Source organism: Lepisosteus oculatus, chromosome 23, assembly GCF_040954835.1.
Source record: "Lepisosteus oculatus isolate fLepOcu1 chromosome 23, fLepOcu1.hap2, whole genome shotgun sequence".
In the NCBI taxonomy this organism is placed as follows: Eukaryota; Metazoa; Chordata; class Actinopteri; order Semionotiformes; family Lepisosteidae; genus Lepisosteus; species Lepisosteus oculatus.
In genome coordinates this window covers 4103031-4128063 of record NC_090718.1, presented here as the reverse complement: position 1 = coordinate 4128063, position 25033 = coordinate 4103031, and the positions used below count along the sequence as shown (strand labels likewise).

The following is a 25033-nucleotide window of genomic DNA, read 5'->3' as shown; positions in this document are numbered from 1 at the left end:
TCGGGTTGGTTAATGTCGCATTTGAAAACAATTCTAAAAATGTGATCGATTGCAAGCAGAATGGCCCTGCACAGAGCAAAGTCATATTTGTTTTCCCAGAAAACACGCGAGTCGCATTCATTCGTATCTCTAAGCGTAAAACACAATCCAGCAAAACTAAAGGAACAATAACATTCGGCTCTATCGGAATGTATTGGTAGCCTCTGGATCTCTGGAAGTGAGTGTTTCCTGTTTCTCTGGAGGTAACACATAGGAGACATTCAGTAATAGCAGACAGGATCATTGTCTTCCATAAACTGGAGGGCAGTTGTAACAGTATTCACAGAAAGCGGAATCTATCGCTTTCCACTGTAGTGTCCGTTATCAAGAATTTTAAGGCTACTGCTTCGTAAATATTGAAAGGTTTATAAAGGAGAAGTGCTGTATGCGTGTTGAGAGCCGGACACGTCCCATGATGAGGTGAAAGAGGAAGAGAAAAACACCGATCCTAGTCTGGCGAAAACTCCGAGCTCAGTCGGAGCTCTGAAAGCGAGTTTGTGTTTTATCATCCGGAGTTAATAACTAGACATGCGTCTCATTTATTTTGTAGGTTTGCATGTGTTACGTGGGGGGAAAAAAGAAGAAAATTGTGCAATATGTGTGAATTTAGTTGAAACAGTGTGATTGCATGAATCAAGTTGTTGTTTGTGCGAATAAAGTTGTGACTGTGCGTGTTTGTGTGAATAAAGTAAGTGTAGGCGAGGCTTGTTGTAACTCTGTGAGTGTGTTTGCGTGAAGACAGCTGTAATAGTGTGAGTGTTTTTGTGAAGAAAGTTGTGCCTGTGTCTTTGTGTGACTGAATAAGGCTGTAACTGTGCTATCATGGTTTGTGTGAAAGTGTGCGTGCGTGTTTGTGCGAGTGGGAAAAAGCGTGTCCGTGTGTATGTTGCAGTTGTGGTATCGGCGAAGGAGAAGGAGAAACCGTTTAACACTTCGATTAGAAAAAATACCTTTTAAAAAGAGCAGAATTTTAGGTTTTGCTTTCAATGTGTCTGAGGGGACTCTGTGAGCCAAACCACACGCTTCAGATGTGTGAAGACCGAACTTAGTCAGCAGTGTAAAATAACACCTGGCAGAGTAGCTTCGTCTTGTTATCTTGTCTATTACTTGAGTGGAGCACCCGCTCAACAAGTTACGGTTTTATAGATGTTCAAAAGCTCTTTTTTTTGCTTTCTGTCTTTAATGCCTTACCCGGGGTAAAAAAATCCAATAGTAAAAAAAAAAACGATACTGCAGTTACAATATGTTCAACAAAAGAGAAAATCTAACACTGGCTTTGCACCCGAAAATATTATTCAATCATAGGTAGAAAACCAAGGCCCTCAGTTACAGCCCGTGCTTGATTTGTCTCTGTAGAAGGTTTTTGCAAGATGTGTTTTGTACCGGTTTGTAAGACAGGTATGGTTCTGAACAGGACAGGGGAATGTTGTGGTGCATAGGGCACGTAGGGGATTTTGATTAAAAGCAGCTTTGAATAATGCACTATACTTTGGACCGGTGGAGAATTTCCTGCACAGGGGCCTATTCCAACACGAGGCTGGTCCTGGTACTGATATTAGACGTGTGTCATGATTTTCCACACTAACACACCCTGGCTGGTGAATGAAATCCAAGCTCAGTTAAGCAGAGGTACCAGGTGCTAGACTGAACCTCCCCACTCCCGAACCAAACACAGAAGCATAAGTGCAGCAGACACAAGCTTGACACACACAGGCCTTGTGATCCGATACTAGTGGTAATGATAGTAATTATTATTAACATGGGGCACTGGGTTCAATTTCTGGGGTGCAGCCTGCATGGAGTTTGCATGTTCTCCCTGTGTTCATGTGTTTGGGTTTCCTCCCACAGTCCAAAGCCATGCTGGTAGTTTAATTGGCTTCTGGGAAAACTGGTCCTGGTGTGAGTGTGAGTGTGCGAGTCTGTGTCCTGGACTGGTGTCCTGTCCAGGGTGTGTGTGTGTGTCCTGTGATGGACTGGTGTCCTGTCCATGGTGTCTGTGTCAGTGTCCTCTGATAGACTGGTGTCCCATCCAGGGTGTACCTCTCCTTGTGCCCTTAGCTTCCTGGGATAGACTCCGCCCGAGATCCTGTACTGGAAAAAGCAGTTTTGAAAATGGATGGATGGATTTTGCAACATTATGCAGACTCCACAGATCCCTTGCTAGTAGCTGTCAGGACCCTACACGTGCACAGAGAGGCTGGGGAAGAGACAAAGAGGGAAAAATAGGGTCTCTCATGTATTTTACCCATTTCTTCCATAGTTTGATGTCTGCGATGATGTTGCTGGTTGGAAAAGCATTCACAGTGTTGGATAACACCTCCAGCAGGAACACACTGCAGTGCACGTGCAGGGCTATAAACACACTCCCAGGGCCTCTTCTCTGGTAGTGTTCAGGCTAACCGCAGTGCCCCTGATCTTCGCAGGCACAGGCCTTCGGGAAGGGCCTGTTTCCTGTAGAATACAGGAAGTGCCATCTGTGAGAGCCGGTCACCAAAGCCAATATCGCTCTTCAAGGGGTATCTCTGGGGGGGGACACAGCGGGCAGAACTCAGCAGTGTGGTGTGTGTTGCGAGGTAGTCACGTCCAGCGTGCATTGCTTTGCATGCAGTAATATTCCTAGTTGTGTCTACTGTCACGTATCCCAGAGCACACAGGGTGATCTAGGGATACGGGCACCTTTATTTGCCAAGTGGCACAAACTGCACGTGGAATATTGCATTGCCTACACTATTCAAACAAGCATGTCAGCTTGCCCTGTTTGCTTAAACAGTCCGCTCCATATTTCCATTTCCTAACTTCTTCTTCCAATTCAGAGTCACCAAGGAGCCGGAGCCTATCCCAGCATGCAAAGGGCACAGGGCAGGATACACCCTGGATGGGACGCCAGTTCGTCTCAGGTCACACGCAGAGACACAGACACACACACTCACACCAGGGCCAGTTATCCCCAGAAGCTAGTTGATGTACCTTTAATGTCCATCGGTATATTTTTGGACTGTGGGGGAGAGCATGCAAACTCCACACAGACAGCACTCCAGGTCTGGAATTGAACCCGGGGCCCCAGCACTGCAAGGCAGCAATGCTCACCACTGTGCCACCGTGCTGTCCAATCATAAGCCCATACATTGCGTAAAATTACATACATTACAGTTACAGTATCTCTAGAGTCTGTATTACTACATTAAAGCTGTTTCTGAAAATGACTAGTTTTATAGATGACTCCTCACACCTGAAGAAGGCTCCACGGCCGAAACGTTGTGTTTTCTCTCTTCTCTTTTCAGCAGGGAATAAACCTATTACTTGTTCCTTTTGCAGCCTATGCATGCGGACGCAGCTCCCCACCTGAACTAGTTTTATAGCTGTATAGTATCTGCCAGATATAAGGAGCTATATCTAATGATAAAACTATTGGACAGCATGACACTTACACTGCCTGTTAGGCTGAAGGCAAGAGGTACATACACAGAACCAAAGTCAGTAAGGATTGTGCTTTAAGACCAGCTGGGTGAGACTGGTCAGTATCCCTCCTGAACTTCCCAGTGTCAGCCAGGAGTGATTCCCATTCGGGATGGCTGAGTTCCAGCCGGAGCGGTCGTCCCTCCCGAATCTTCGGAGCGAACTCTGCTAAGGGCCCCTTCAGGGGGGGTGTGGAATTGAAAACGCAGCCGGGGGAGCAGAGCCCTGATCGGTGCACGTCGATGCTGGTGGAGGTGAGGAGCCCACAGCTCTGCGGTCTCTGGGGCTGGCGCCTGCGAGAGAGGAAGTGGTCTGTTGTTTACTGCGCTGTGTGCAGCAGCTCGCAGGGTTTCATGACTAACCCGTCCACAAAATAGTTAAATGTCACTTGTGGTCATTTGTAGAGCCCTCTGCTAAAAAAGACTGGGACTTCAGTAACGAGGTTGTGTTTAATTATTATTAATTCTATTTTTCCCTCCATCCTAAAGACAGAGCAGGTGAAAACTGTGTACAGCATTTCCTAGGATAGAGGAGACGGAGCCCATTTTAACGGTTCTAGTTGGATTTCAGCGATCGGATGATGTTATTTGTTTAATGAGCTCCTTGTGCTGCCATTTCCTGAAAGGTCATGGTCTCCTGCCCCCACCCTCTGTGCTCTTCCTCAGTCTGTGGAGCCCTCATCTTCCTCTCTGCTCTCCCTCAGTCTGTGGAGCCCTCCTCTTCCTCTGCTCTTCCTCAGTCAGTGGAGCCTTCGTCTTCCTCACTGCTCTCCCTCAGTCTGTGGAGCCCTCATCTTCCTCGGCTCTTCCTCAGTCAGTGGAACCCTCCTCTTCCTCTCTGCTCTTCTTCAGTCAGTGGAGCCCTCCTCTTCCTCTGCTCTTCCTCAGTCTGTGGAGCCCTCCTCTTCCTCCCTGCTCTCCCTCAGTCTGTGGAGCCCTCGTCTTCCTCTCTGCTCTCCCTCGGTCAGTAGAGCCCTTTTCTTCCTCTCTGCTCTCCCTCAGTCAGTGGAGCCCTCCTCTTCCTCTCTAGTCTGTCTTGGGCCCTGGAGGTCTTTATGTGTGTTTTATTTCTCAATAGGCCGAATGAGCTCTTTTCATTTGAAACTGCTCTAAATAAATGTGAAAAAGCCGTGTTGATTTTATTTTGGAGGCTCGAGGCAGTTCCATCTCTTTTTCAACAAAGTTTTTTGCTTCCTGCACCTGGGTGTCACCCGACAGTAGTAACCTTACCGTAACAAGGATTCATGGAAGTCATATGACACATCTTGCTCATCCGCTGTCTCCATCTACCAGTCTGACTTCGCACGATGTCTTCAGATGCTTTCTTGCCATGTCTTTTATTGTTGTTGCAAACAAAGCCTTTTACAAAGGCTTTTGAAGGTCACAGCAGATATCAGTTAAATCACTTCATTCAGCAGCTAGGAATCATTACTAACTTTGAGGTCAGGTTAGACAGCATATAAAAAAACAGGAAGTGCGTGTTGCCTGTTCAGCATTTAGGAGGGTAAAAGGAAAAATACAGATTTATTCAAGAGTGCTTTTCAAGGAACTTTGGGTGCTGGGTTAAAGAAAAAAATGTCTGTTCTTTGTTTTATTAAAGAAATACGCACAGGTGAATGGTTTGCTAGTTCTCTGGTGACAGTGACAAAGAATACAGACACAGATGCATGTCACTCTCCAGACAGGACAAGCTGTTGTAAGCAGATTCATTCTGGGTTTAAAACATTTCAATGACGCCCACTGACTTTTAACCTGGAACAGAGAAAATCACAGGTGGACTTATAAGATAAGATCACTTTATTGGCCCTATACAATTTCTTGTATTAGGAATTTGTTTTTTTGAAGACCCCAGCTTGCTCTCCATCCCTGTCTGTGTGTCTCATGGAGAGCAAGCTGGGGTCTGCAAAAAGACAAATTCCTAATACAAGAAATTGTATTGTATTGCTCTCCATGAGACACACTGACAAGGATGGAGAGAAGCTTGGGGTCAGAGAGCAGGGTCATGCATTGTACAGCACCCTCTGGAGCAGTTGAGGTTAAGGACCTCGCTCAGGGGCCCCAGCGGAGTAGGATTCCTCTGCCGGCCGCGGGATTTGAACCAGCAACCTTCCAGCCACAGGCGCAGATCCTGAGCCACAGAGCCCCCACTCCGCTCCTAGGCAAAGACCTGGAAGGCATTCTCAGTTCAACACAGATCAGCAGATCTTGAACTCAGCTCAAGATCAGCAGGATCTCTTACTGAATGAAAAAGATTACGATTAAGGAGTATTCAGGACAGACATCAGGAGGCAGTTCACTCACAGAGGATCACAGGAGTCTGGAACAAACTCCCTAGTCATTTCATTTGAAAACTTTATTTGAATAAACTGACCTAGTTTTTTACACATTGGGAGCCAATTCAATTGCCCGGTTTATGCAGTTTAAGAGTTAAGGTGGTCCGTTATATAAGGCCACAATTTAAACATCCAATGCATGATTTCTGCCTTCTGTCCCTAAGTGATCCAACCACAGTCCATGGTCATGTGACTGAAGAAATTTTTACCCACAATCCAAGCCATGCTTTACGTTTTTTTTCATGGAGAGATAAAGAAATGGACCCCTGATTTTTACATTCTTTTTTTTGGCAAAACAAAAGTATGTCCATCCATTTTCAAACCCCTTTATCCAATTCGGGATCGCTGGGGAGCCAAAGCCTATCCCAGCAAGCAACGGGCACAGGGCTGGGTACACCCTGGATGGGACGCCAGTCCATCGCAGGACAGACACAGAGACAGACACCAGGGCCAATTTTCCCAGAAGCCAATTAACCTACCACTATGTCTTTGGACTGGGGGAGGGAAACCTAAATGAACACGAGGAGAACATGCAAACTCCGCCCAGACAGTTCCCAGGAATTGAACCCAGGGCTGCAAGGCACTAACCACTGCACAGCCCTGCCACCCAATCCACAAATCCTGCCACAAAATATATCATGTCAGCTACAGTATATTACATCAAGTCTGTCAGATCAGACAGTAGAAATCAGTAAAGCAATAGACATTTGCTTCAGTAATGAAACATGGAATCTATAATGTGAGAAAGGATTGCATGCATCTTATTATGGCAAGACCTTTATAAAGCCTCCCCTCTGCCTTCAGTATCCTAATGATTGAGCGTTTAGGGATGTTGCAAATTTCACTATTACTCAGAGCATGACATTGTTTTCTGTGCCCTTTAAATTGTACCAGTTCCTTTTTTCAGTTTAACACAAAGAGCACTGGGCACTCTTGAAGTTATACAGCAAACAAACCAAAGTCTTTTCGCTTTGACATTTATTTTGAATAAATGTCACCAGTGTAGGATGGGGATACAGATGTCTTAAGGGGACACGATCACAGCTGTTAAGACGTAGCTTGCCCAGGAGTCTCCCATCCAGGTACTGGCCAGGCTCACGCCTGCTGAGCTCAGTATATATAACCGTCTCTCTCCCTCTGCTGCACTTTCAGAAACAAGTCATGAACATCAAGGCTGGAGTTCATGTAGCTGTGCTGGAAAAGCACATACACCAGCCAGCTATATTCTAAAGACGTCTATAACCTTGTGCAGCTGGGGCAGGTGTGCTGGGTTATGCCGTTTGATGAAGCACGTAGGGTCCTGCTGAAGTTTCTAGGTTCGAGTGGAGCGGCACATACTGAATTAAAGGTCATGGACAAACAGGAGCTCTGAGCTGGTGCCTTATTTTTGGAGTTTCTTCAGTCTTGCTTGCTAGAATTCTGTGTTTTACCAAGAAGAAGAGTTTAGTTCCTTTAATCTACTTTGTGCAGTCCCTGGCTTCTGCCCACTGTGAGAAATGGGATTTTTCTTCTTAGTCTTAGTTATAGAACACAAATCACATCACCGCGTGCAGGAGCATAACTCATTTTTCTTTACGTCAGTAAATCGATTATACTTCATTTATAAGCTGAAATAAGGTATCTTCATCACCTTCCTTATCAATGCAACCTCAAACTAAATCGATAACCTTTTGTTGCTCTGTGTCCTCACCCACAGCTCTCAGTGTGCAATAATTGAATCTGGGAAAAACAAATGTCCAAAAACACCAAAAATCAGGGTGAAGTGATACATGTGGGTTCCCCGTCCTGTGAAGGAGTCTGGCACTGTCCTGGGCAAACCCAGGCACACACTCACTCAAAAAGAAAAACAAAAACCGTGAAACACCGAGCAGCAGCTTTGGGTTCTGCCAGCAGTTTGCACAGCAAAACGCACCCTGTGAAGGAACGCGCACTGAATCTCGGTTTTGAAGAAAGTACAAACACGTCCTACATGTAAGGAGAGAGATTGGCTACCATTTCCTTTTGTATTACACTCGCTTACCTGATCTTAACTCTGCATATGCATTGGACACACAAAAAGGAACAAGATCAGTATTATTCATTTAAAAATAATGTCATGGCTTAAATAGCTTGAAAAGAGTAGGGGTGTTACCCCGGCGTCCTGGCCAAATTTCCCTCTGGCCTTTCCCAGTCATGGCCTCCTAATAATCCCCATCTCTGAACTGGCTTCATCACTCTGCTCTCCTCCCCACTGAGAGCTGGTGTGTGGGGAGAGTACTGGGGCATCATCCAGGTGGGGCTGCACACTGGTGGGGTAGAGGGGATCCCCATGACCTGTAAAGAGCTCTGAGTGGAGTGTCTAGAAAATTGTAAGCAATTATTAAATAGCAAACAATGGGGTAGAACTACAACTTTCACATTTCTGTTTCCCCATTGAACATTGGGTGAGATGAGATGGGGTGACATCTTGGGCTCGAAGTCCCAATGATCAGGCACAGGTTTGTCCAGGGCTCAGAGACCAGCGATCAGTCACGGGTTTATTCAAGTAGGTAGCTATATCAGCATGCGTAGGCTCCAAAGGAACAAGTAAAGGTCTATTCCATGATGAAAAGAGAAGAAAAGAAACACATATTTCTCACACCCGAAGAAGGCTCCACAGCTGAAACATTGTTTCTTTTCTTCTCATTTCAGCATGGAATAAGCCTGTACTTGTTCCTAATCAGTATTATGTTTGCATCAGACAATCTTTCCAGTTGCTGGTGATGAGAAGCAGCTCTATAATTGACACGTCCCCACAGGTGGACTCTGTTGAACTAATGATGTGATTTTTAATGACAGTTGTCTGCACTAGAGCCTTTTTTAAGTGTGTCATACCAAAGTGTAGTGTTATATTTCCAATTACTGGTGTGTGTGCATGGACTGGCGTCCCATCCAGGGGGTACCCTGCCTTGTGCCCGCTGCATGCCTTGATAGAAAACATTTTACAGATAAAAGTAAATTAGTACTTACAAGTGTTTTCCACCTCTGCATACAGTAAACTGGAGCAATAGCAGATTAGTTTTTGGATTCATGACTGAAAGTTTGTGGGTTTGAGACGCTGCTGTTGTGACGTTCTGTACCCCAGTGGATCCACCTGTATAAGTGGGGATCATCATCACTGGGGGGGTGTGATCCCTGTGAGGGTCTGGTGTCCCATCCGGAGAAGGGGGTCCTAAGCCCTCTAGTCCGCTTACCACTACAGAAACCAGGATCTGCTTTGGCCCAGTATGGCTCTGATCAGGACTTTTATACATAGACAGTGTTATACATGGATTATTAACCGTAATAATCAATTAAAACCAATTACAGAGTAATAAAATCAGCGGCAGAGAACGAGAAACATTAGCGGACAAAAAGATGTAATGCCATTTTCAGAATGAAGGTGCTGGGATGTTTCGGTATCCGCCACAGCGCAGATGCCTTTTTAACCACAAGCCAGTTTTCATTCTGAGTGAGTGGCTTATGTGTTGTTTACACACACCCTGTAAACAGTGTGGAGGAGTGGCTTAGTGGCTCAGGATCTGCGCCTGTGGCTGGAAGGTTGCTGGTTCAAATCCCAAAGCTGGCAGAGGAATCCTACTCTGCTGGGCCCCTGAGCAAGGCCCTGAACCCCGATTGCTCCAGGGGTGTTGTACAATGGCTGACCCTGCGCTCTGACCCCCAGCTTCTCACTCCCTGTCTGTGTGTCTCATGGAGAGCATGCTGGGGTCTGCGAAAAGACAAATTCTTAATGCAAGAAATTGTAAAGGGTTAACAACCTGGTCCTGGTCTCAGGAAAGCTTGGGAGAAGTGGGAACCATCAGAATGACTTCTCCATTCATTTTCGAAACCGCTTAATCCAGCGTAACAGCCGGAGTCTATCCTGGGAGGAGATGGGCGCAAGGCAGGCTACAACCTAGACAGGACACTAAAGTGGTTAGCAAATGGATGCGTTGTGGGCGTCACGCCCTCTGCAGCCAGAGGGTGCTCCTTCTCTGTCCTGTCCCTAGTTCCCTGTGCTTTGCTCTCCTTCCGGTGTCTCCCTCTCTGGGGCTATATATTTCTGGATTACTTATTCTGCTTCGCTCAGCATTGACGTTCGGATGTCCTGAGACCCGCCTAGCACCAGGCCACCCAGGCTAACTCGCCGTTCGCTCCCCTGCCTCTCCACGGTTTGTCCCTTCCGACATAGTTCGTCGTTAATGTGTAATGCGCCTTCTCTGTATAACACATCGATTTCAGATGAACGCTTTTAAAGACACCGTGTAACAGAACTTACTGCAGATTTCTTTGGGTTGACTTTTTACATTTTTTGAATTGATTTTTGCAGACTCCAGGGAAGAACAGACTCTGCGGGTCTTTGGCTTGACGTTTATGATCAGATTCATTGCTACATATTGTTTTCCATTGTGTAAATGGGCTGTTGTTTTATTCTCGACCTCACACTGTCAAACATTACTGGTGCGAGAATCATGTTTCTTCATTTTTTAGAGTTAGGCTTGCCAATTATATTATAGATAATGAGTGGCTCCATCGACACACTCAAATATGAGAGCAACTCATCTTTTGATCCCTGTTTTCCTAAGAGCCTTTCACTGAGACCTGCATCTCTCCTCTGCTGTCTCCCTTACTTCTGCTGTTCGCCCTGTGGGATCAAAGACACAACAGTGCAGCACGTTTAATTGTACAATTTCAAAAAAAGGTGGGATCCGAAATGCCTTGGCTTTCGGCTCTGTGGGTTAACAGATAGTGTGCAGTCTCTGTACGTGATTCATATTGACATTGTCTGATTGTATAGTTTTTTACAGTGAGTACACATTGTCGTGAGGTACGGACTGTGTACACTCATTGCATAGTCTGTTTACAGTGTGTGTGTCCACAGTGTATATAGCCTGTGTGTACAGGAGCCAGTTTACAGTATGTGTACAGTATTGTGTGTGAATACAGCAGTCAGTTTACAGTGTGTGTACAGTGCGTAGGTATATATTACTACATTTTAAGAAAATGACCCCCCCACAGTGATAGGAACTGCTGACAAACAGTTGATATGGGGATGTCCCTGTGATAGCTGAGTGTTTTTTCTAAGCTGATATATGCTTTTAAATCTGGAACTGAAAAAGAATTCTGAGAGACTGTTTTCATCCTAAGCAGAACCTTGTGTTGGTACAGTATCGTCTTAAAGACAAACAGAACGAGTGTCAATACAAAGTGTTTACAAATAAGAATACAAATGTGTATGTACAGTGTGTGTGCGTGTACTGTACCCTGTGTGGACTGTGTGTGTAGGTACTGCACCCTGTGTATACAGTGTGAGTGCATGTACTGTACCCTGTGTGGACCGAGTGTGTATTTTGTGTGTGTACTGTATGTACTGCACCCTGTGTGTACAGTGTGAGTGCGTGTACTGTACCCTGTGTGGACCGAGTGTGTATTTTGTGTGTGGATGTACTGTACCTATGTGTACAGTATGTGTACATATACTGTCATGTGTGTACAGAGTGTGTTTGTACTGTACCCTGTGAGTACAGTGCATGTATGTAACTGTGTATACAGTGTGTGTGTGTGCCTTGTTGTTATAGTGTGTTCTCCCTGTGGGTATGAGCAGTGTGAATCAGATTCTGTACAGCCTGCTGCATAGTAAGTGTCAAGTGTGTGTGGCTCAGAACACTCTGAGTGTGAAGAGTAAAATAAAGAAACATTTCTTCTTCTCAGTAGGCAGTTTGAAATAAATCCGCCTGCCGTGCAGGAATTACCCACTCGAGTCAATAAATGTCCCCGGACAACACAGCAGCCGAAGAGAAGGAAGTGAGAGCGAAGGCTGATGACGCGTCCTGTAGCTGCGGAACGCCCACGCAGGAACAATAGAGCGAGACGCGCTCTTGGAGAGCGAACAGTGTGCGAGAGAGGAGAGAAGGGCGGGTGAGTCAGTCCTTCTCCCCGCCAGACCAGAGGGACTCCCAGAGGAGTCCAGCCGTTCAGAATCCCGGGACTTTCTGAGCCATCAGACAATTCTGCGAGCTCGTTGTCTTTCCCCCGTTTCCAGGAGTCGCGTTTAACTCTAAACGGGAGTCTGTTTTTCCATTTGGAATTGCCGGGGAGAACAGTTTTCAGGACTTTGGAGTACTGGCTGGAGCCTTCTGCTCTGAACACGATGCCTGTTTTATAAGGACGATGGCGCACTGGGGCTTGATACTGACAGTTCTCAGTGCTGTGGGACTGTGGCTGTGTGTGTCAGGTAAGACTCATTTTTCTTGGCGGTGGGCAACCAGCTCCGTGCTTTCCGGTCGACAGCTCTGGTATTCTCTTACTGTTCTTTTCATCCATCTCTTGTCGGTAGCCAGGCTTCTCTGGCAAGTGCATTGCCTGTTGTGCGAGAGGCCACCCAAATTCAAGCCTCTATATCGCCCTGGATGAGAGCCTGCAGAATTAAGCAGACTGAATTAAACAGGACTGGCTGATTCAAGATGGTTTGTGGTGGGAGTCCCAAAACATGGCTCTCTGATATAAGGTGTGGGTGTTCAGTGTGGAGACACTGGCACACAGGACTGTTTTTTAAGAGTGTGAACGATCGCTCACCTGGAATGCCTCAGTGTGTTAACGAGGGTATTTCCTTGTCCAGACTACTGCACTTGATAAGATCTGTGCCTGTGTATTATACTCTAATATCGGGGCTGCTGTGTTCTACCCGTTTATAAGCTGCACTGAAATTTTGCGGTGTGCTGTGGCACTTGGGAGATGCGATTGTGATCTTTGTGTTTTATTTTTTTAATACAAAATACTCCCGCTTAAAGTCGGCGTGAGAAGCCGCTCGCTCCAGCTGAACTGAAAAGGAAAACGCTTGCAAGCCCTGGGTACACTTGTAAGGGCTTGCCACCTGTGAGATTCAGTCTGTGGGCTGATGAAGACGGCCGCTCAGCTCCTGAACTCTGCCCGGGGACAGGTCGCGACACGCTCGGACAGATAGTGAAAATGTTCGCTCCCTCATTCCGGCGCGAACTGTTCCAACCTGTTCCGAGCACGATCTGGCTTTGATTTAAGTTGCACTCAATTTAAGCAGCTTTTCATATTGTTTTTTGTTTGTTGTTGTTGTTGTTGTTGTTGTTGTTGTTGTCGGTGTGTGTGGGCAGTGAACAACAACAACAACAACAAAACAATCCCAGTTTTGAAAACATGCACGACTGGGCGCAGTGAGGACTCAGCCGAATGGAAGCTGCTTCACTTTAAACATACAAAACAATCTTCCTAATCCGTGTAGAGAACAAGCGCCGGTCCTTCCTGTCTCTCAGAAATACTTTAACAAACGGTCATTTCGCGCAAGCATGCGGGGGGTGAGAAAAGTTTGCACTTCGTAGAAATGATACGCAGATTAATGACAACTGGCCCCCTTCGAGGCACTCACAACTCCGGACGCTACGGGAAGGTGTTTATAAAGGGCTGCACCCCGGGAGCCCACTGGGCGGAAAAAAACAGTTGGTTCAGTGAAACTGGTGTCCCGCCAGGCCGAAGTGCCCACTCCGTGGAGCGGCGGCATGCTGGGAGGAAGCATGCCATGCTGGTGCTGGTGCTGATGTTGTTGTTGTCAAGAGCGGAGCGCCCAGTTTCCTTCCCTCACGTCAGCGGAACCACAGAGGAAGAAGAGAAGCGACAAGATGGAGGACGGCGCGGCGCACGTTAACACAGATCGAAGGGTGGGGAGGACCGACACCCCAGGACTCTATTGCCCTGGGGTGTGTTTATGCGGTGTTCAGGTACGGTGCGATTTGGCTCTGAACCCGCTTGGCCGAGGTCCAGCCCCTCCTGACCTGGGGGAGGAGGAAGAGGAGGAGGCTGGACCCCCCAGCAGAGTAAGAAGCGACCGGGGTGGGGGGGCAGTTGGACGTCTGGGGATGCGAAGGCTGCAGAAGACGATTGCTCCTGGTGTTTTCCAGCTTTCGGGAAAGCGGTTGCTTGGGACGAGTAGGAGTGAGCACAGCTGGTGCGAAAGTGACATCGCGCCCCGACTTCCGGTATGGGCTCTGCTTTGAGTCGCTGCTAGGGGCTATAGCAGAGTGGACAGGAGGACTGGCCAGTCCCGTCCCGCCAGCCCTGCAGAAAGGCTGTTTTTTTTGGTATTCTCGCAGAAATCCCCCGAAGGCAGTAATTAACTAGACCGGTTTTCTATAGACGCACCGGTCGCGTTGATATCAATTGCGACTGAAAGTCGTCTGACGCTTGTGGTGGAGAGCAAATATCAGCTGTAAAAAAAAAAGTGGGGGGCTATATTTGTCATCCGTGTTGAAATTCAAAGTTAAAAGCGGGGTGTCCACTTTTGGCCAAGTATCCGGAAAACACTCCTCCACAATAAAAAAAACACAAGTGAACTCCGCTCGTTAGTCACCCAGCCCTGTCGTATCCGGGCCCTGTGCACTCATTCACCCTCCTTCACAGCTGCAGCTGCTGGTAAAGATGTTGTTCTGGATTCTCGTGTAGTTCCCCCAGACCGAGTCACCGTCCGGCTAAACAGAGGCAGGGTTAGATGGGCGAGACGCCGGATCTATGTACCTATGTGATCACTTTTACAGTAGGTTACCGCCTTCAAGTCAAATGCCTAACAAAGCGTGTTTGAAACTCCCATCGCGTGAAGTCACCTTACAGTACGTGACCCTGCCGAATGAAAATGTTTGCGCCAGGTCTTACGGAATCTTTCCTTCCAATAGTCATTCGGGGTGTCCGTCCCATATTCCACTAAAGCGAGTTTCCCCAGTAACAGGTATCGGTATGCTCTGAAGCCAGGAAACCCATTGTCAATTTTGTGTGTGTGTGTGTTTTTATCTTGCTAAACGAAACCTCGCCCACATCCGCTCGCTGCAAAACTGCGTCTCATAACTCAAAAAGCTTTTAATAACCAGCACAGGAAACGAGAGACGTGTGCGCGCTTGAGAATAAAGGAAAATAACGCGTGTGGCATTAGTAATTGTGTCCGATCCCGGAGCTGTCATAACTAGAATTCAACAATCGCGTATCTATATTGGTGCAATCGGCTGTTGTTATTCATTCCGGGCGTTAAACCCTTTTTGTCCGTTCACGTCGATTAAAATTGGGCCAATTCTGGAAGTGCCGAATCCTGTTTCGGTCTGTAATATCCGGAGGGAGAATGAAACAGACTGTGTCGAAACGGGTTTGAGAATCAACATTTCACTGAGGACAAACCACTGCGGTGGGATTTTTCTGAATTTTTGCCTCGTTTATGATGTCCTGTCTGGTGCCGGTTTTGCGACGCGCTACACCGGACTCAAACGGCGCGCCTGTCGTTACAGGAGGAGGCGTTACGGGATTAAACCTCGTCGCGTTTCACGGCCCGTTAAACTTTTGCGTGTTTGTTTTCCATTTCCTCTCCGTGCGGAGAGGGGAAAGCGTTTGAATCTCTCCTTTTCTTGGTATGGATAACGGTACGTGGTTATCGTTCCGCAAACGTTTCTGAGCGCCGGTACCTTATCTGCAAGAAAAGGTGAGGAAGGCACAGGCAGGGAAATACCCGCCTCTCTCCCCTCAGAAAAAAACGGAAGAAGAAAAAAATTTGCTGGAAAGAACGCAGTGATGTTAGAGGCGTGTGAAAAGCAGAAACTCTTTGAACAGCTGAACGAAACGGAATTCCTCTCGTCGGTTTGAACGACGTTTGCATGATATTCTAAGGTCGTTGTTTTTTTTCAAACGATAAATCGTTAAAAATGTAATTTGATCGGAAGCTTGTTTCACCAATGACAAAGAGGAATTGTGTTCTCTGGCCACCAGCGCGACTGTTATCACACATGAAGTTCTTCTTCAGCAATAAAAATAAAAGTCAACAGGTGGAAATTAGGTGGAAGCGCATTTAGAACTGATAACAAGAAGCACTTTGTTACACAAAGGGTGGTGGGAGTGTGGAACAAACTGTCCAGCTCTGTTATTAAAGCAAAAAAAAAAAAAAGGCAGGATGAGATCCTTCAATCAGGACAGGAGGCATTACTGTACACAAAGTGTTGCGGGGGTGTGGAACAAGCTACCCAGCCATATTGTTGAACCGGATCCCCTGGCTTTCTAGAAACAGCTGGATGGGAGACTGGCCGAAGAGCCCCTCGTTTGTTATCATTCTTGTGGTCTTGAAAATTTGAGTCCTGTACCAGCTCTGTGCATAAAATTGGTCACCGGTGGTGCTGCTCATAAGACCTGTTCCAAAATCAGTAACCGCATTAATAACCATGAAAACCACATCCAGCAGCCTGTCATTGAACTAGGTCCCTGACAAAGGTCTCTTGGCTCTCTACTCAGTCTCTACCCTGTTGACTCTCTCTCTTTCTCACCCCAGGCCAGGATCTCCCAGCCCCGGTCAAAGTGGGCGTCGTTGCCGAGGATGCCAGTCTGGAGGTCCACTGGAGCCCCCCTGAAGGACCCCCACAGCCCACCTACTACCAAGTCCAGTATAAGAAGTATGTCCCCATCAGGAAACCTATCCTGGGGTGGTCCGGATTAACATGTAGACAGTTAACACACATTAATCTTAACACATTAAGTTGTGACAAGGATTGTGTTCCCAGAAAAAAAAAAAACAGGCTACTTTTTTAAGCATATTGAATAATTTTTGCAGAAAGCAAATTTCCCTGAGCTCCAGACCACTGAATATGCACCAATGACAGCAGAGGAAGCGTCACAGATCACACATCTGTCACGCATCTGCCTTGTGTCATCTGATTTCATCAGTCCACTGCTTTTTACTGCCTCTCGGCGTGTTTGGGGAATCTTGGGTAGCTCAGTGGAACGTCTGCAGCTTTCGTTCTGGGGACGTTATCTGTCAAAGAGCTGTTTCTGTGCCTTAGAATAAAACTTCACGTTGGTACGGAACACGAGAAATGAGTCCATTGTCTGCCTGCTGTATTCTGCTGTACTGTGTATTGTGTGGAAGCGCCCATAGTTTCCTGGGCGTTATTCTGAAAAGAGATTCGTATCCCCACATGACTTCTTTGAAATCTCCACCCGTCGGCTTTCTAACGTCTTCCAATTCAGGGTCGCAGGGGAGCTGGAGTCTTTCCCAGCAAGCAAGAGGCTCAAGGCAGGGTACACCCTGGATGGGACGCCAGTCCATCACAGGGCAGACACACACACACAGTCACACACAGTCACACACTCTGGACAGGATGCCAGTCCATCACAGGACGGACACACACAGTCACACACTCTGGACAGGACGCCAGTCCATCACAGGACGGACACACACACACAGTCACACACTCTGGACAGGACGCCAGTCCATCACAGGACGGACACACACACACACTCTGGACAGGACGCCAGTCCATCACAGGACGGACACACACACACACTCTGGACAGGACACCAGTCCATCACAGGACGGACACACATACACACACTCTGGACAGTCCATCACAGGACACACACAGACACACACACTCACATCAAGGTCAGTTTTCCCAGAAGCCAACTGTCTGTTGGGACTGTGGGAGGAAACCTGTGCACCTGAACAGAACCCATGCGAATCTTGGGGAAAACATGCAGACTCCACACAGACAGCACCCGATGAATTGAGCCCAGGGCCCCAGCACTGCAAGGCAGCAATGTAAACCTCCCGTGCCTGGTGATGGCTGGCTCCCCCATGACCCTGTATTGGATGAAGCAGTTAGAAAATGGATGGATGTTTGTTAACCATCACCTAACAGTGTGTGTGTGTGTGTTTTTTGATGTGCAGGTATTCCAAACAAAATCCCAGCCCAGACTGGGTGCTGGTGGAGGATTGTAACGGGACAGCTGTAACGCGGTGCGATCTGTCTGACCTCATCACTGATCGCAAACATAAATATCTGGCCCGGGTTCGACTGGTCACCGAGCACGGCACCTCCAACTGGACCGTGAAGCGGTTCTCTCCGTCGGACGGTAAGTCTGGCCTTTTTGGCACCGGCGCTGCAGTGGGTCAAACACAGGGGTTCTGACCCCACCCACTCGCGCTTGGCCCGAACCCGTGTCTCGGCCGTGGCCTTGAGATCGCACACGTCAAAACAGGGGTGGTGTCACAAGGCCTCTTAAGCACAGAGCTCTGAACCTGCTATCCCAGGTGAACACCGGGGACCGGCAGCAAGAACCGCTGGAATTTGTGATAAAATCTCTGTGCGCTGACCACGTCACACCCTCCAGGTTCTTCCGTAAAAACCATCTGCGCGTCAGATTCTACGCATGCTTTTAAATGCCGCGTCAGATTTGTGACGTGAAGCAGGTGGAAATTAGGCGGAGGCGCATTTAGAACCGCTAACGCGAAGCACGTCTTTACACAAAGGGTGGTGGGAGTGTGGAACAAACCGCCCCGCCCGGTTATGAAAGCCAAAAAAACAAAACAAGGCCGGATGAGATCAGGACAGGAGGCATTACTTTACACAAAGGGCTGCAGGGGTGTGGAACAAGCTACCCACCCATGTTGCTGAGGCTGGGGGCCGCTGGAATTAGTAATAAAATCTATCTGTGCGCTAATCGCGTCACACCCTGCGGTTCTGAATGTGTTGCCCTTTCAGGCTCTGGCTCTCCAGTTTTCCCCCTTCCCGTATTAACTTCCAGACGACTGGTGGGAGACTGTCTTCGGCAGAAAACGGGGAAAAAACCCCCGACAGCCTTTATACCGTCTTCAAAACGTGGGAGATGCCTTCTGAAAGGGAGGAGACGGCGCTCGGTCTTCAAGGGCGCCCTCTCCGCCTCCCTCCCCTCACCTCTTGACCCCAGGTTTCACTCGGACTCTCTCCCCTGTCTGGTGTCTCCCCAGAACGGTCGCTGGTGCTGCTCCCACCGCGGCTGGCCCTGTCCTTGGGCGCCACGAGCCTGCGGGTGTCCTTCCTGAAGAAGCCCCAGCTGGAGAAGGTCTTCGCCGGGACCTTCGGCCTGAAATACACCATCTACGTGCGGGAGGGGGGGCACGCTGACCAGGTAGGATCGTACCTCCTCACAGAGAGCTTCCAAGGAGCTGGGGATGTATGGGAGTCAATATCAGTGTGAGAGTCAGTATTGGTGTCTGTACTGGTGTCAGTGTCAGTATGAGAGTCAATATCAGTGTGAGAGTCAGTATCGGTGTCTGTACTGGTGTCAGTGTCAGTATGAGAGTCAATATCAGTGTGAGAGTCAGTATTGGTGTCTGTACTGGTGTCAGTGTCAGTGTGAGAGTCAGTATTGGTGTCTGTACTGGTGTCAGTGTCAGTATGAGAGTCAATATCAGTGTGAGAGTCAGTATTGGTGTCTGTACTGGTGTCAGTGTCAGTATGAGAGTCAATATCAGTGTGAGAGTCAGTATTGGTGTCTGTACTGGTGTCAGTGTAGTATGAGAGTCAATATCAGTGTGAGAGTCAGTATTGGTGTCTGTACTGGTGTCAGTGTCAGTGTGAGAGTCAGTATTGGTGTCTGTACTGGTGTCAGTGTCAGTATGAGAGTCAGTATTGGTGTCTGTACTGGTGTCAGTGTCAGTATGAGAGTCAATATCAGAGTGAGAGTCGGTATTGGTGTCTGTACAGGTGTCAGTGTCAGTATGAGAGTCAATATCAGTATGAGAGTCAGTATTGGTGTCTGTACAGGTGTCAGTGTCAGTATGAGAGTCAATATCAGTATGAGTCAGTATTGGTGTCAGTATTAGAGTCAGTTTCTCTGTTAGCACTCTCAGTATGAGAGTCAGTATCAGTGTTAGTATTGATCTCAATGCTTTTAAGGGGATAACTATTCACTGTCACTGTGGGCATCAGTGTCAAAGTCAGTGTGTCCTCTCTGCCCTGGAAACCTGCTCTGGTTGTGAGTGTTGAATCACGCTGTGATCTTGGTTGCAGACCAGCTATGTTCTGCCAGAGGACAAGAACCAGTGGCAGCTGGAGTTTCTGCAGAAGGGGCAGATCTACTGCATCAGTGCCAAGGTGGAGAGTATCTCCGGAAACACAGCCAGCGCCAACTCTGAGGAGCAGTGCGTTCTGGTTGCAGGTACGGCTATGTCAGCGCCTGTAGGTCTTCCCCTGCCGTTCTGTGATTCTGTGCCTAATTGTTGTGTCAGTCCCCCTGTTCGCGTGTCCCAACCTGTTTCTCAAAGTGCAGATCTCAGTGTCTGTGTCACTCTCTGTGTGTCTGTGTGTCTGGGTGGAGGGAGTCTGGAACATGCTGCCCAGCCATGTTGATCTAGCCCATACCCTGGCTTCTTTTAAAGAAGAGACCCTCCGAGCAGAACAGGAGGCACTTCTTTACCCAGAGGGTGGTGGGAGTAGGGCACAAGCTGGCCCGGCCATGTCGCTGAAGCCTGGTTTCTTCCAAGAAACAGCTGGTTGAAATGATGGGATCCGTTAGCGACTGACTACCAGTTGGGAATGGACTGCACCAACAGTGCAACACGAATCAGGGGCCGCCACTTATGTGAAAGTGTTTTTAAAACTGAGAGCAGGAGGGGACTGCTTTACACCGAGGGTTGTGGGAGTGTGGAGCGAGTTCCCCATTCACGTTCAGGAAACGGGCGGAGGAGATCCTCCTATTGGAACAGGAGGCACGGCTTTTACACAGAGGGTGGCGGGAGTGTGGAACCAGCTGCCCAGTCATGTCATTGCAGCTGATACCTTGGTTTCCCTGAAGGAAAGGCAGGCTAAGATCGGATCAGTTGACTACTAACAACCAAACCAGACAGGCTTCTGGGAACTGTGTTGTATGTTTCTCTCTCTCCGTGACTGTTTCACTCTGCGCGTCCATCTCTGCCTGTGATGCAGGTCTCTGCCTCTCTCTGTGTTTCACCGTCTGCATCTCTCACCCTGTGTTTCTGTTTCCAGGGACGCCCTGGGTCCTGATCCTCATGGTTTTGGGGTGTTTGGTCGGAGTGCTGGCTTTCTCCTTCCTGCTGTTGTGCTGGTTTCTGCGGCGACCGGCTATCCTGCCCCGGACACTGGTGAGTGTCGTCCGCAGAGCTACCTACCGGCCCTGTCCTCTCAGGTCGGGCGTGGACGGTCCGAGCAGTAGGCGAAACCACAGAGAGGCGGAATGAAAAGGAAAGACAGCAGTTCAGGGGGGGACAGATGAGGGTTTCACGGACGGTACAAACCGTTTATGCAGCTCTTTCCTCCATTTGTAGCTGCAGTATCTGTTTTGGCGTGGCCCAGGGTATGCTGGGAGCAGGCCGCGCTGTACTGGGGGACGTGCTCAGCAGGTCTGTCTCTGTAGGGCCCAGATTTGTGAAACAGTTGGAAATTAGGTGGAAGCGCATTTAGAGCTGCCAACGAGAAGCACGTCTTTACACAAAGGGCGGTGGGAGCGTGGAACAAACCGGCCCGCACTGTTATGAAAGCAAAAAAAACAATAGGGCCCAGAGAATGGAGGAAGCCAAAATAAAATTCTCCCAAATTTTCCAGGCCCGTTGACGTCTTGTTTCTGTCTCCCTCAGAAATCCCTGGGCAGCAGCTGGCAGCCCCTGAGGGTGGGGGCGGTCGCCGTGGAGACGGTGACTTCCCCCTGGCGCCCCGTCTGGTTCCTGGAGGGCAGGAAGGAGGAGAAGGCGGAGGACGGGAGGCGGGGCAGCGCGGACAGCGGCGTGAGCCTGGGGCAGCGCCCCCCGCAGGCCGGCGGCGGCACTGCGGCCGGGGAGGCGGGGAGGTACGGGGGAGAGGCCGCCCTGGGGCTGGAGGACAGCGGCTGCGGGAGTCTGGGGAGGAGGGACAGCAGGGGCAGCGAAGAGCTCCCCCTGCTGGAGGAGAGGAGCTACGCAGGCGGGCAGCAGAAGGAGGACAGCGGCGTGAGTTTGGGGTCTCGGTACCGGGGGACAGACAGCGTCGGCGACGCGGACGGAGGAGAGGGGTGCACCTTGCAGGAAGTGCTCGTGACTGATGGCTACCGGAGCCAGATCCCCGCTTCTCGGGGGGCAGCTGCTGGTGCAGAGGGGGCTGACAGCCCCCTGGGCTACAGGCCCAGCTTTCCGGGCTGCGCGTGCGCGGGCCGGGGGGCGTGCGTCTGGTGCCGCGCCGGAGACGAGCCGGAGGGGAAGAGCGCCCCCCCGCCGGACCCCTTAACGGGGCAGATCCCCGCTCTAGACTGCAAAGGAGCCGGGCCCCCGGAGGGGCCCTCGCTCGCCTGCTTCCCGGACGGCTACTTCAGGAAGGCCACCCTCCAGGCCGGCGAGCCGGGGCACCCGAAGGCCCCCCCGCCCCCGCCGGCGGACCTCCTCCTCTCCTTCGAGGCGGCCCCGCTCCTGATCCCTGCTCCGCGGCTCCCCCTGGTGGACGCGCAGCGGGAGCGCCGGCCCCGCCCCTTCGCCCCCTCGCTGGGCGACGTGGAGCTGGGCGGCACCTGAGACCCGACGCCCGGCGGTGAGACGGACAGCCGGGAAGCTGGGAAGAGACGCCCCAGGCCAGCAGGAGCCTGGGCCCCTCGGGGACGCCAGGATGAGGACCTGGGGGGCCGGACTGATCCTGACTGGACAAGCTGGAGCTCAGAGAGGGCAGGAGGAGGAGCAGGACTGGGCAAATGAAGCTAGCACAGACCTAACGACTGACAGGAATGCGTGGGGATTTGTAACTGAAAGGGCTGATCAGGGGGGGGTGACAGGTATCCGAATCGGGGGGGCTCTGGTGGGGAGCATCTGGCTTTTCAGCCTCCCCACCTGGAAGAGAAATCCCCGTTCTTTTTCGGTTCCGGGTCCCTCCAGATATTCCAGAAGTCTTCCTCCTGTGTGTATTCGTAACGAATTGGCACTGCTGTGAATCGACACGTCTCAGCTTGTGCGTTGTCAGCTGAGAAAGGGCCTGCCGACTGTCCAGCACTGACAGGCTGAAAAAGCCAAACCCTTTTTCAAATCGTGAACAGGGAAGACCCTGATTCGGGTATTCAGAATCCACACAGGCACCGACTCGGTGAAACAGGAGAAAGGAGGCATACGTGAAAACGTCTTTGAAGGGCATTTAAAACTGAGAACAGGAAGTGCTTTACGCAAAGGGTGGTGGGAGTTGGGAATAAGCTACCTAGCCATGTCGTTGAAGCCTGGCTTCCTTCAATAAACCCGCTGAATGTGCTCAATTAGCTAAATGAGCTACGATGATGGATGAGCCCCAAGAACTTTGGTGTTTACTTTAATTTGTGAGGAGAGACCTTCTTGTGAATCTGGTGTTGACAGGGTCTTGCTCACTAGCCTCAGACTGCTGACTTTATAGCGAATTCACCACAAATGCACTCTCTCGTGGGTAGCTCGTGCTGGCTTCAGGTAGGTCAGTAATGTGGGGGTCACAAAAGCAGTTCTAGGTTTCGCTGGCTAAGAGGGTCTGATTTCCCCGAACAGACGCTTTTGACCTTTGCAAATTTTACCGTGGTCATTAGTCACTTCTGAAAACGCCCCGAATCCGTGAAATGAACGGGTTTGTAGAGGTCTGGTTGTTTCACTGTGATAGCGAAACGGTTCATTTTCTCCATTTCCAACGGTATGCACTTATAGTACTAGATGCCCTGCTATTGTCTTTTCCTTGGTATCAACTTGAAAGTAGGGACACAATAATCGTCTTAAAAGTATGTACTGAGCGACTGCAAAAAAAAAAGGGAGTAGCAGGACAGCAGATTTACAATTGGAGATATATAAATTGGCATTTGGTAGTGGGGAGGCGGAGTCTATACCAGCAGGCAGCGGGTGCAAGGCAGGATACACCCTGGATAGGACGCCAGTCCATCACAGGGCGGACAGACGCAAACACACACACACACACACACACACACCAGGCCATTTAACCTACCAGTGTGTCTTTGGACACCCACACAAACATGGGGAGAACATGCAAACTCCACGCAGACAGCACCTTTGGTCCAGAACTGACTCCAGGGCTCCTGCACTGCGAGAGAGCAAAGCTAACCACTGAGCCTCCGTGCTGCCCATTTAACAAGGTTCAAAGGCACAACTGTATGGTTAACGTATATTCTGATACATGCCTTTGGAAGTATAAATTGCATCTTGTTGTAATTGTTATTTTCAATGTGTTGCGTGTGTTGGGGAGATCACGCCCTGTGTGGAGATTCACAGACCCCGTGGAGCTGAGAGTTTCTGTAAGCTGAAACGATGGCTGGCAGTTTTGCACATTCGTTTAAAGACTTTGTATTGTTCATCTTTGCCTTTGTTTATATTTCCACATCACTTGTTATTTATTTGAATTGTGTACAGAGAGATCGTTTATTTATTAATAAAGTTTAACTACTATATTTACAGTCTCTTGTGGGAGTCATTGTGTGTTTTATATATATATCGCTATTGCTGATGCATCGTTGTCTCGCACAGGAGAAGGGCAGATGAGCCCGAGAATCCTCAGGAATGAGAACCCTGCGTGCCCGAGTCTGTCTAGAGTCTTTCGACAGACCTGCGTCATTGTAGTTCCCTGACTTCACCGCAGTACGTCACGGGCAGAGTGTCAGTCTGTATCCTCCCCACGGAACAGGGCCAGGACAGGAAGCAAGCCTCTGTCGGCTGTCGTTGGTAGTGGAGGGAAACTCAACAGCACTGCCTGCACAGTGGACACATCCACTCCAGTTGTAGGACTAGAAATCGCGCCGGGATTACCTCCAATAATGTCAGTCCGGTCAGCCAAGCGGCTGTTGTGACACCAACGATGAAGAGGAAGATCAGGCTCATCCTTAAGCATCTGACTCGGACCTGCCTCTGCATCTCCGGCTCTCAGTCTTGGCGCCTCGCTGCCCAGCGTGACATTCCCTGTGTACTTACCTTCCATGTCCTGTGTTCTGCATTGGTTTTTCCCTGTTTTCCCGGCTTTCGCTCCCTTGACCTTTGTTCTCCTTGCTCCTGCATTCTTGAACCTACCCGGTTTCCACCCCTGCTTGTTTTCGGGGTACAGTTTCGGGTTGCGGTTTTGGCCAACCTGCCCCAGTTAGCTCCTTGGTAATTGGGAATCCAGCCTCCAGTCTCTGACTGCTGCGCTTTACTAGTGCAGCCGCGTTCCAGTACTTGGTGGGGGTGCAGGGGATCCCCATGACCTGTAAAGCGCTTTGAGTGTCCAGAACAGCGCCATAGAAGTATTATTAGAAATATCATTGCTAGGTCAAATTAGCCGAGCAACATTTAAATGCAGTTCTAGTGAAAGCTAGGGAGGAGGGCAGCCAGACTCATTGAGATCAGCTGCCACACCCCACAAATAATCTTGACTGCGTTTCTCATTCCCATATACAGTACGTCACACGGCCCCCTCTCCCCCTCCCCGATCA

The 25033-nt window shown here is 49.3% G+C and overlaps 1 protein-coding gene across 2 annotated transcripts in view; it reads left to right on the top strand.

Annotated features, from left to right (window-relative positions):
• The window catches only part of il10ra (interleukin 10 receptor, alpha), a 51532-nt gene extending 27504 nt beyond the window's left edge, over window positions 1-24028 (top strand). The window contains exons 3-9 of one of the 2 annotated variants that reach the window (XM_069182413.1): window positions 11537-12059; window positions 16149-16269; window positions 17544-17728; window positions 18603-18763; window positions 19648-19795; window positions 20623-20738; window positions 21231-24028. In XM_069182413.1, coding sequence (XP_069038514.1) covers window positions 11996-12059; window positions 16149-16269; window positions 17544-17728; window positions 18603-18763; window positions 19648-19795; window positions 20623-20738; window positions 21231-22133 — 1698 coding nt within the window. In that variant the 5' untranslated portion in view covers window positions 11537-11995 and the 3' untranslated portion in view covers window positions 22134-24028. Of the gene's footprint in view, window positions 1-11536; window positions 12060-13107; window positions 13573-16148; window positions 16270-17543; window positions 17729-18602; window positions 18764-19647; window positions 19796-20622; window positions 20739-21230 lie in introns of those variants that run through there. The other variant, XM_069182414.1, reaches the window with a different exon arrangement.
• Window positions 24029-25033: the final 1005 nt, after the last annotated feature.